At 46.3% G+C, this 12,082-nt stretch overlaps 1 protein-coding gene across 3 annotated transcripts in view; it reads right to left on the bottom strand.

Moving 5' to 3' along the window:
- LOC115099984 (carboxyl-terminal PDZ ligand of neuronal nitric oxide synthase protein-like) overlaps nucleotides 1-12,082 on the bottom strand; it is a 560,668-nt gene that overhangs the window by 266,730 nt on the left and 281,856 nt on the right. For all 3 annotated transcript variants that reach the window (XM_029618101.1, XM_029618104.1, XM_029618102.1), the window contains 2 exons: nucleotides 9,471-9,616; nucleotides 7,685-7,849 (listed from right to left, as the gene is read on the bottom strand). In XM_029618101.1, coding sequence (XP_029473961.1) covers nucleotides 7,685-7,849; nucleotides 9,471-9,616 — 311 coding nt within the window. The remainder of the gene's footprint in view (nucleotides 1-7,684; nucleotides 7,850-9,470; nucleotides 9,617-12,082) is intronic.

Below are 12,082 nucleotides of genomic sequence, written 5' to 3'. Positions count from 1 at the left end.
CTTATTTTTATTACAATCCTGCTTATGCAACATCAACTGGATCAACACCTTTTGAAGTGGTATATGGACGCTTTCCAACACTGCCACGTCCACTGAAGCTCTCAGTGACGTCCCCAGCAGCTCAGTCTACTGCTGATGAAATCCGTAACCTGTGGACTCAGACAAGACATGCTAGTTAAAGCGAGTGACCGCACTAAGAAGTTCTATGACGCTCACCATTCTCAAGCATCTGTCTTCAAACCTGGTGACAAAGTCTGGTTATCTACCAAACATCTCAGACTGAAGTTACCCTCCACTTGGGTTCACTCCTCGCTACATTGGACCATTTCCAATCCTCCGACGACTTGGCAACATCACCTACAGTCTGAAGTTTCCACCTGGACTAAACATCCACAACGCTTTTCACGTTTCACTCTTGAAATGTTGCGATTCCGGGTCGCCCCCGGAATCGCCACTCACCGGCTCGCGGGTTGGCGCAGGTCCCGCGCTCCCCAGGGCCCCAGGGACGCCGGCGACCGCAGGCCCGGCGTCTCCCCAGCTCGCCCGGGCCTACAGCCGCTTCTACTGCCGCTTCCCTGCCTCGCCGGAGCAGCCGGCGCCTCGCGGCGCTAAGCCCCGCCCCCTAGACGCACGCGCGCGTCTCTCTCTATAATTTAAAGGGGCCAGCGCGGGAAACCTTGGGGACGCCCCCTGATGACATCAGACGCCTCCAGGGTACTTATGCCCTGCAGCTGGACCTGAACGTCGCCTTGCAACGAGGTTCCCAGGTGTTCCCTGCTTCCAGTTGCTGCGTTCTCTTGTCCTCTTGTTCTTCGTGCTTCCTGATCCCGGACTGGCTTACGACGTTCCCTGGCTCTCGACTCTGGACTGGCTTACGACGACTCTCTGGCTTCTGACCCCGGACCGGCTTACGTTGTCTCTCTGGCTTCTGACCCCGGACCGGCTTACGTTGACTCTTCGGCTCTTGACCTCGGACTGGCTTTCGGTGATCCTTTGGTTCCTGACTCTGGACTGGCGAGCGACAACTCTTCGGCACTAGGACTTCAACAGCCTCGGCCCTCGCGGGCCCTCCTAAGTCCCAGCGGCCGGGTCCCTACGGGCTCCTCCTGGGGGGACTCCGGCTTCCAGGGTGAATCTCCTAAGTCCCAGCGGCCGAACTCCTACGAGCTCCTCTCAGGGGAGGATCGGCTTCCAGGGCGAAGATCTTCCCACCATTGGACCAGCTCCGTCGTCTCCACTCTCCTCGCCAAAGCCCTTGGTCGCATAGGGCTTCCAGAGTTCATCCTTCGGCCAGTTCCGAGCCCGTCTTTGCTGCCTCCCGGTCGGGGCCACTGCTGCCACCACCTACAGCAACTTCTCCTCTGGTTCCGACCGACCCAAGGGTCCACGATTCCAACATGAAACCTCTCATACTCAGTGAATTCTCTTCCAAGACTCATGAACCACCTGTCATCAACGCAGAAGATGACCTAGAATTCAAGGTTGAAGAGATTCTTGATGTCCGAAGACAAGGCAAAACACTTGAATACCTCCTTTCTTGGAGAGTTTCGGCCCCGAAGAAAACTCTTGGGAGTCTCAGGCTAACATCCTTGATAAATAGATGCTCCGTCAATTTCATCTCACGCATCCTTCAAAACCTAAACCTGGTACACGCAGAGGAGACCGCCCTTTGAAGGGGGTACTGTTATGACTGTCGCTGCCCGACATCTCCACTTCGCCCTCCTTACCTCTCTGGCAACGCCTCCCACGGTTGACATGTTTGGCTGCCGCGGCATCTGCCTGCCGTCCTCTCCAGCATCCCCGGTCCGGCTTGGGTGCTGCCTCTCGCCATGCTGTCCAGCTGCCTTAGGGCGTGCGTGCCGCCCAGCCCTGCTTCAAATACATTCTTTGATGCGAACTTCAGGGGAATCCCCCTGTGATGATGTCACACATCCCGGATACAAAAAGCCTACACTACTGCTAGCTAATCGAGTTAGCAACAGGTATTCATACTGGTGAACTCCTTACGGATGGGATTCGCTCTCTGTATCTAGCTACTTTGCCTCTCCATTACTGGACTTACTCTATTTGGGGTACCCTCTCCTCGGGGGCCTCTCTCTTTTTTCAGGTTGCTGTCTGGAACTGGTACTCACTCCTCGAGGGCCCATGCTCCCGGACTTGCTGCCTGGACTTCACTTCTGCCTGGAAGATACCGCTGCCTACACCATCAGTGAGTTACTATCTACTTCTCTCAGAGCTGTTCCCTGGAACCAGGTACTCGCTCCTCGAGGGCCTGCCTCTACTCCAGCTCCTGCGATTCCTACCGAGAGAAACCGCTGTGTGAGTACTCAACCAACGAGGCTCTATTCTAGAACCCTGCATATACTTCATTATAATCACTATCTCAGTTTCTCTTCACTACAGCACAGCCATTGTGGGATTGCTGTTCCAGAGCCCTGAGGAACTACAAGCGCAGCCGGGCTTCATCTCTGCTCACTACTGCCACCTTTGGTGGCTCCTCAATACTGTTAATAAAAGATCTATCTGTGTTGTGTGTCCTAAAGCTGAGCCTGACCTGTGGCCCCTCAAGGGACTTCCCCCCCGTGGGCATGGTCAGCAGCCACAGTGTCCAAGGGTCCACCCCAAACCTTACAAACAACAATTATCCCAGATTTTCAGCTGGGCTGCTATCAGGCTTTAGCAACAAGGGGACTGACTTGTTCTCTAGAATAACTTTAGGATAGTATATTTAGTATCCTGCTGAATATACGGGACAAGTTATCTGAGACAAGTTAGCTGGATAACTCGTTCACTACCAGGCTTTCTGAATATGACCCTGCTTCTGATTTATTGCCATGTTGCTATTAGAGAATATATAATTGTATATTCTATCTGTATTTATTGCAACAAACACTGAAGATGTGTTCTTCCTGCTATTAGCCATTATGGTGTTAGTTCTTACAGTCTGATTTTTGCTGTTTGCCAGGTCTTTGTGAGGTCATGTTAATATTCTAAGTTTCCAATTGGGCCTTCATCAGAGCCATGGCTCTTCTTAATCTGGTTTCCAGGCCTTTCCATGATTTAAATGTTTGCTTTTCCTATGTTGGATAGCCATTCTACTTCTCTGCTGTGTTCTATGGGAATTCATATACATTTCTCCAGACATAAGAACTTGCCATGCTAGGTTAGACTGAAGGTCCATGAAGTCCAGTATCCTGTTTCCAATAGTGGCCAATTCAGGTCACTAGTACTTGGCAAGATCCCATGCTGCTATTGCATAGTGATAACTAGTGGCTATTTTGTAAGTCTATTTGGTTAATAATTTATTGCTTTCTCCTCCAGGAATTTGTCCAAACCTTTTTTAAATCCAGCTAAGCTAACTGCCTTAATCACATCCTCTAGAAATGAATGCCAGAGCTTAATTGTGCACTGAGTGAAAAATAATTTTGTCTGATTTTTTTTTTAAATGTGCTACTTACTAACTTCATAGAGAGTGCCCTAGTCTTTGTATTTTTTGAAAGAGTAAATAACCAATTTACATTTACCCATTTTATTTCACTCATGATTTTATAAACCTCTATCATATTCCCCCCTCAGAAGACTTCTCCAAGCTGAAAAGATCCAACCTTTGGCTTTTGTTATAGAGGAACCATCCCCTTTATCATTTTGGTGGCTCTTCCCAGTAGCCTTTCCAAAGCAACTACATCTGTTTCAAAATGTGGTGGCCAGAACTACACACAGTATTCTGTGCGATCTTACCATGGAGCGATATAGGGACATTATGACATTCATTGTTTTATTGCCCATTCCTTTCTTAACTCCTAACATTCTGTTTGACTGCCACCGCACACTGAACCAAGGATTTTAACGTATTGTCCACTATAACGCTCAGGTCCTTTTCCTGGGCGGTAACTTCTAACATGGAACCTACATTGTGTAGGTTACTTTTCCCCATGTGCATCACTTTGTAATTTTCCACATTAAAATTCAACTGTCTTCCAGTCTCACAAGCTCCTCCTGCAATTTTTCACAAATCACTTGTGATTTAACAACTTGGAATAATATGATCACTTCATTCGTTCCCTTTTCCAGATCATTTAAAAATATATTAAAAAGCAGCAGTCCCAGTAGAGATCCCTGAGGCACTTCACTGTTTATCATTCTCCACTGAAAAACCTGACCATTTAGTCCTACTCTATGTTTCCAGTTTGCAATCCACAACAGGCCTTTTCCTCCTCTCCAGTGATTTTTTAATTTTCTTGGGTGTCTCTTATATGCCACTTTGTCAAATGTCATTTGAAAATCCAAATACACCACATCCACTAGATCAGTGTTTCCCAACCCTCTCCTGGAGGCACACCTAACCAGTCAGGTTTTCAGAATATCCATAATGAATATGCATGAGAGAGATTTGCATACATTGGAGACCCAGGGTATGCAAATCAATCTCATGCATATTTATTGCGGTAATCCTGAAAACCTGACCTGCTAGGTGTGCCTCCAGGAGAGGGTTGGGAAACACTGCACTAGATCACCATTGTTTATTAACCACATCAAAAAAAATGTAGCAGATTGGTGAAGCAAGATTTCTCTTGTGTAAATCCATGCTGGCTGTTTCCTATTAAACCATGTCTTTTTATATGTTCTGTGATTTTGTTCTTAAGAATAGTTTACACAATTTTTCCTGCAGACTCAAAGGGGGTCACTTGTGGTAATAAGAGGCAACCTGCAAGGCCTTGACAATCTACAGCCTTGTGCTCATAGATGTGGCCATTTTATAACATGCTCGCGTATATGCGTGCATCTTATAAAATCGGCTGGACATGCGTAACCGTGCACGCCATTTTATATGGATACACGTGTGCCGCTTCTACTGCATAAGTTGGGGGGATTTTAATATGCATGTGTGCCGTTGGAATTACTAGTTAAACCAGTTCATTCCCATTTTGCCCATTTATAGGATAGGACTTCCTAACCTCCCTAGCTAACCTCTCTTATACCCTACCTGCCCCAACCCTTAACACCCCCACTGACTAGCCTAGTTTTTTGTTTTACAAAACTTACAGCCATCTATAGCAGAATTAAAATAATGCGGTATGGGACCCTAGCACGTGCATGTGAGCGTAAATACTTATATGTCGGTTTCCATTTAAATTCCTGAATGTCCATGCCCAGCCCCTTTTTTGGACTTTTCTTTTGTGCGCATTTCGGGAGAGACGCGTGTCCATGGACGCTTGTTAAAATACACGGGCCGACCCGAGAGACACAAGTATCTCCCTGATTTGGCATGAGTAGGGCTAATCTAACCCTAAATGCTTTATTTTGATGTCTCTGTTTTCCTCTTATCTTACCAACTTTTCTGTTTCTGCTGTTATTTTCAATTTGTTATTTAAGCATTTGAATTTAAGGTCATCTTCTGTTAATGCAGTGAGCTTCAGCCTGATGTTTTGGAGATTTCTCTAATTTTAGCATCTTCAGTCCTTGGAGGTACTCATCTACCAGTGATACCTATGTTTTTTCCCCTAGGAGATTATTTTATTGTTCTCCTTTTCAACTGGCCATGTGTTCTTGTTGGTAGGACTCTCTCAGTAATGATTTTCATTGCACAATATTGTTTTCAGTTTATTTTGGTTATATAACTAGATGGTCCTTTTATGCAGGTTATGGCCTTTTTCTATATATGTGTCTAGTCCTTCTATGTACACTGTTGTACAAATGTCTCTAGGTACGTCTCTAGGTATGTCTATCTCACCCGTAGTGTCATTGCCACTCAGGATTCCTATTCTTTCAGTACCCAAGTAATTGTTATGCCAGTATCTGTCAGGATCCCTGCTTTCTGGCTATCCCAATAACCTCAGTGATAGTGTTTGTCTTGTACAATTCTCTCCTAAAGATTGCCTGGCATCTCTCTATTCACCTATCAGACTGAACCTAATTTCTGCTGTATCACATATAAACATTTCAAGGTTTCTGGTAAATTCAGTTAAGATTTATCTTCCTTAATCACAATCATGCTTTCAAACACCACAGCAAAGTGTCTTAAACCTTTTAGATTCCTTATCAAAAGACTCTGGGAGAAGCCAGTGACTCTGGCAGTGATGTATGCTGTCATGCAGGGTATCACAGTTTGATTCCTTGGCTTCTATTCCCTGGCTGGCAGGTAGCACTCAGATTGCCAGAAACGATCCTCAGCCTTATTCAAGGACAACATCTTAGAGGCCAGACTCAGTGTGTAGGCGTAACAAGTTCCAGAGGGCACTACTCTATGTGGACCCTGGCAGAGGAATGTTTATTACCCGCTTGTATTCAGATACCTTTACGATTGTCTGCTGTGCTCCTATTGGCAGGACCGCAGGCGCTCTTTGTGAAATGTACGGGGGCACAGGATCGTTTTGGCAGGACTGCTTTTCTATTAGCGTGCCGAACAATACTTGCTGAGTGGATTGAGCCTGCGAGTACACCCTCACTTGTGGCCTGGCACCATCGCATGATGGACATGATTTTGCTGGAATGAATGAATTTTCCTAAGTCTCCTAAGCCCATGGATAAACGATATGCAGATTGTTGGGCTCGCTATTACTCTCATCTCTCTTTGGATTTACAGACTCAATTGATTACAGCAGGATATACTGATATTTGGTACACCAATTCTCCCGGGGCCAGTAATCCCTGAGTGGAATAAATTGCAGATCTTTCCTGTTTTTTTCTCTTACGAGTTGTTAATGCCTGAGGGTTATCTTAGCTAAAATGACTTGGGGGGGGGGGGGTGCGAATGTGTTTGGAAGGGAGATGATTGTCTGAATGGGTTGTGAGAGGTGTGCTTGGGTTGTGCAGTTGAATGCAAATGGGGAGTGGTGGGGGTTATGGTTGCTTATTGGGATGGGTACTGTTACTTAAAAGACCAGCATAACTACTGTACTGTTTGTTCTCTTGTTATCGATTTTTTGACAATATTGTAGTACTTGTGGCATTGCTTGTCTTTGCAATAAAAATGATTTTGCAAAAAAAAAAAAAAAAAAAGGAGAATTTTGCTGTGTGTCTCTTTTCTCCTTCTTCACACCCATTTGAAGTTATTTAATATTGTAACTTAGTGCTGGACTGCCTAGCTCCTGCTCCAGTGAATCAATGGCACGCCCCCACTACCTATTCATTCAGCAAGTAGTCAATGGTGATACAATGCCTGAGCTTTCTCCACCCCCAACATTCATTCAGCAACTACATAGGACTGCAGTGATGTGGCTTACAGAGCATTGCTACCCAACCTCTATTCTCTGCTCACACTACTCAGTGGCGCCAAGAGCAAAATTCATACACCTCTCTGCTGATGTTTTCCTTTACTTCCTCTAGATCTTTCTCTCTGGAAAAATGTATTTGCACCTACAACCACAAGATACCACTATGTCACTGGCTATGTTTTTGTTCAAAATATTTTGCTGAATATCAACATGAACTCACCGTCATGTCCAAAACAAATACCTAGAATTTGATTTCAATAATCTTATTTGCTTATTTGTCTCACTACAATGCACTGCTCTTATATGGAAAGCTAGAAGAATGCATCACTGGTATTCAGGAGTTAGCAACTTATCTATGTGCCATTTGGAAACAAAAGCAGATAGCCAAGCACTGTGGTTGGTGCCATGCAATGCCTCAGATTATATGAATCACTGCCATATTTGAATGTTAAGGCGGTGCTGCTGCTGACCTGTGCGGCGGACACTTGTGTCTGCTGCTGTTGCTGCTGCAGCTGCTGCTGGAGGAGCTGGACTTGGTGATGTAAAGTCAGAGGAATCCCCAGGGGCAGCTGGCTAGAAGTAGGCAGAAGCATCTTGGGAGAAGCTATCAGGATGTTCTCTTGATGAAGCAGACTCTGAAAATAAAGATGTAAAACAATACTAAGAGACAGAATAAGAGTAAACAACATGTAAAAGATTGTGAATGCAATGGGAAAATTCTATCAGTTGAATCGAGGGACTGACCTTTCTTATTCTGAGTGTTCTCCTGTAGGGAGCAATACTGGATTCACCTAGTCCACTGCTCAGTGATGGGGAGGGTTTCATTCTGGTTTTAATCCCCATCTTAAAGTCTTTTTCTTTACTTTTATCCACCTCTCTTCATAAAATATCCTGTCTCTAGCATGCCCCATTTTCTACCGTCCCTTGTAGAAGTCAGGTACAGACAATGAGAGGGGTCCATGATAAAAGCACAGATTTTGTTTTAAAGGTTCAAAATGTAGGAAGATATCCCATGTTTTGCCACTGATTCAACAATTATGAATCATAATAGCCAAGAAATGTTCAGGCTCAGACACCGTCACAGCAAGCAAGAGAGACTTTTACCCAGGTGAACTTTAAAACTACACTGACTCAGTGGAAAAGGAAGAACTTTTGTCCTATTACACTGAAGGACACTATCAGATGTGCCTGTTTACATGTTCCTGTGTCAACAGGAGCAAAGCAAAGACAATATGACAAGCTCCTAAGCCAGTGTCAAGGATGAACCAAGGCAAGTTCATAAGTCAGAGAAAAATGATACTGGCAAGACAGCTTGACATATTCTCCCCCCCTCCCCGAAGAAATGGGGAGGGGGAACAAGACCTACAGGGTTCGCACCTGTCACCTATTTTAAGGTAAAGCTTCAGCCTCAGCGACCTTATTGGAAACCTGGGGCTCAGAGTATATATTTATGCTGATGATATACTTTTATCTTGATAAGTGTTAAACAATTTTCAGAAAGCCAATTTACCAGATAAATGGGCCTTCCTGTGCCACTGTAAGAGCAGTGCCTGATACTGCTCTTCAGAACCTAGGGTCTGACAGCCTGAATCTTTCCCAAGCACGAAGTACAAAACCACAGCAAAAGACCCAATAACTGGGTCAGCTGCACTCACTCATAAAGGCCTATAAAATTCTAGGGATTAAATGAAAGATTTTTTTCCACTTTTCCATATACAATTTTGTAGCACAGGATAGGTCTCAGCACAGCATATGCCAGTCAGGGACAATGTTGGCAGTTAGAATGAAGTGCTGAGTGTTATAGTACACCAATGCCAGTTTACACCTAAATTAAGTGCATTGTCCAGGCAGGGAAAGTGCTGTGCTGCTGTGAATATGATTTCATGCTGTGGATTTCTGACCTGTACTGTGCTCACTTGGCTATACTGTGACCTGTTTTGTAGTAGCCACAATCACGCTGAGATACAGATATATGTTTTCATTTGCATGAAATGCTGTAATTTGCTGGTGGAAAACCTATGGATGGCAGCCAGGATACATTCTTTTAGTGTGGATGAGAGTAACTGGGCAGTCTGGATGGGCCTGGTGGTCTTTTTCTTCTGTCATCTACTATATTTTATTTTTGTTTTAAACAATGAATGCTAGCTTGTAAGCTGCCTCATGTTGTGTAGAGGCGGATTATAAATGTTATAAATAAAATAAAATAAATGTGTTACTATGAAAATATAGTTGGCATGTGAGATGTTTATGGAATACCTTGTAGTCCTTTGTCCTAACTGTGTCCAGATCAGTGACTCCACGGCTGAACTCCATGTTCTCGCTGCCTGGCAGGGGACTTTCCACTGCATCAATGTCTGTCTCCTCTGTGGTGGCTCTTTCTATACTGGTCAGCTGGTGGGCTTCTAGAAAAGAGACAGACAGAAAGTCATGGTAACATAATAAATAATGGTGGATGCAAATCGATTTGCCACTGAGTTGTCTTCCTTTCTGGTTCTCTATAACTGAGTAGATGAACAAATATGGGATCTATATTTGACACATTTATCTGGCTAAATTTGGCCCTTAGGCGGAGAATGCTGGGATCTGAAAAGCCCACTATGCTGACAGCTCCCGATTTAGCCGACTAGTAACTTATCAGAGATGTTTTGTAGGCATTCCTGGACAAAGTGCTGTGGCTAAGTTAGCCAACATTCAGTTATCCAGCTAACTTAGCCATAGCTCTAGGACAGTGGTTCCCAACCCTGTCCTGGGGACCCCCCAAGCCAGTCGGGTTTTCAGGAAATCCACAATGAATATGCATGAGAGAAAATGTGCATGTTATGGAGGCAGTGCATGCAAATTTTCTCTCATGCATATTCATTGTGGATATCCTGAAAACCCAACTAGCTGGGGGGTTCCCAAGACAGGGCGGGGAACCACAGCTCTAGGACTTCCACAATATTTTAAAATATTCTGGAGGTACCGGCCACTTCAGAGATGGCCGAATGTGTTTGACCCCTTTCAGGAAACGTGACACATCCGGGTGAGAGGCTAGGCTATCGCTCTCGCCCCTGGTGCCGAAGCATACCAGTGCTGCCACCTGTACCTTGATGGAGTTGAGGGACAGTCCTTTTTGGAGTCCGCTCTGTAGGAACTCCAGCATCACAGGAACTTTAAGTGAACATGTCTTGATGTCATGATCTTCGCACCAGGCTTCAAATATTCTCCAGATCCTTATGTATGTTAACGATGTGGAGAACTTGTGTGCTCGGAGGAGGGTGTCTATTACTGCCCCCGAGTATCCGCTCTTCTTCAGGCGAGCCCTCTCAATGGCCAGACCGTAAGAGAGAATTGCGCTGGGTCCTCGTGGAAGATCGGACCCTGTTGTAGCAGGTCCCTGAGAGGGGGCAGGGGTAGAGGATTCCCTGCCAGCAGTCTTCTCATGTCTGCGTACCACGGTCTTCTTGGCCAATCCGGGGCCACCAGAAGAACTAGTCCCTTGTGTAGCTGTATCTTGTAAATGACTGCGCCCAAGAGGGGCCACGGCGGGAAGGCATATAGAAGGGTCCCCTGTGGCCAGGCCTGCACCAGGGCATCGATCCCTTGGATCGATGCCCAAATTGAGCTGGACGTTCACTTGGATGCAGATACGGCGCTGCTCTCTAAATTGGTGGTGGGGTGGAGGGGAATTAGGGCTGGAGGGTACTGGAAGCCAATAGTAACAGGTGGGAGAGAAAAAAAAGGGGAAAAAATGGATAAAGTGCGTAGCTTGCTGGGCAGACTAGATGGGCCATTTGGTCTTCTTCTGCCGTCATTTCTATGTTTCTATGATTGTAGATCCCGCTTGCGGCTGAAATATCTGGGTACTTGAGCGTTGGTTCTGTTCGCCAGAAGGTCCATTTCCGGTGTTCCTCACCGGTTTACTATCATCCGGAAGGCTGCGGGAGACAGCTTCCATTCTCCTGGGTCTAGACTTTCTCTGCTGAGGAAGTCCGCCATGATGTTGTCCTTCCCGGCGATGTGAGCGGCGGAGATCTCCTGTAGATTTGCTTCCGCCCATGCCATCAGTGGGTTTATCTCCAGTGACACCTGTTGGCTTCTGGTTCCCCCTTGTCTGTTGATGTAGGCAACCGTTGTGGCGTTGTCGGACATCACCCAGACCGCTTTGCCTCGGAGTCTTTGGGCGAACCGCAGAAAGGCGAGTCTGACTGCCCGCGCTTCTAGGCAATTGATGTTCCATCCTGCCTCTTCTGTGTTCCACTGCCCTTGGGCGGTTAATTCCTTGCAGTGTGCTCCCCATCCCCGTAGGCTGGCATCTGTAGTTAGCAGAGTCCAGCTTGGGGATGATAGTCTTGAGCCTCTGTTCATGTGGCTGGGCTGCAGCCACCAGTGTAGTTTTGTCCGAACTGTGCCCGGGAGGGCTAAGCGTACGGTGTAGTTGTGCGACCGTGGGTTCCAACGGGACAGCAGTGAGTGTTGTAGAGGCCTCATGTGGGCCCTCGCCAAGGGGACCACTTCCAGTGTGGATGCCATCAGCCCTAGGGCCTGCAGGTAATCCCATGCCGAGGGGCGAGGGTCGCTCATCAAGGATTGCAACCGGTTCCACAGTTTTGATCTCCTTGTGGGAGTCAGGCTGACTTTGTCTTCCTTGGTGTCGAAGTGGACCCCCAGGTACTCCAACGATTGTGAGGGCTGCAGGGAACTCTTGTTCGTGTTGACCACCCATCCGAGACTCTCCAATAGAGACTTGACTCTGTTGGTTGATTGGATGCTTTCCTCTGGTGACTTTGCCCTGATCAGCCAGTCGTCCAAGTAAGGATGTACGAGGACTCCTTCCTTCCGCAGTATTGCCGCCACTACCACTATCACCTTGGTGAACGTCCGTGGTG

The sequence above is a fragment of the Rhinatrema bivittatum genome, chromosome 10, assembly GCF_901001135.1.
Source record: "Rhinatrema bivittatum chromosome 10, aRhiBiv1.1, whole genome shotgun sequence".
Lineage (NCBI taxonomy): Eukaryota > Metazoa > Chordata > Amphibia > Gymnophiona > Rhinatrematidae > Rhinatrema > Rhinatrema bivittatum.
The sequence above is the reverse complement of the archived record's forward strand: the minus strand, read 5'-3'. Positions and strand labels throughout refer to the sequence as shown.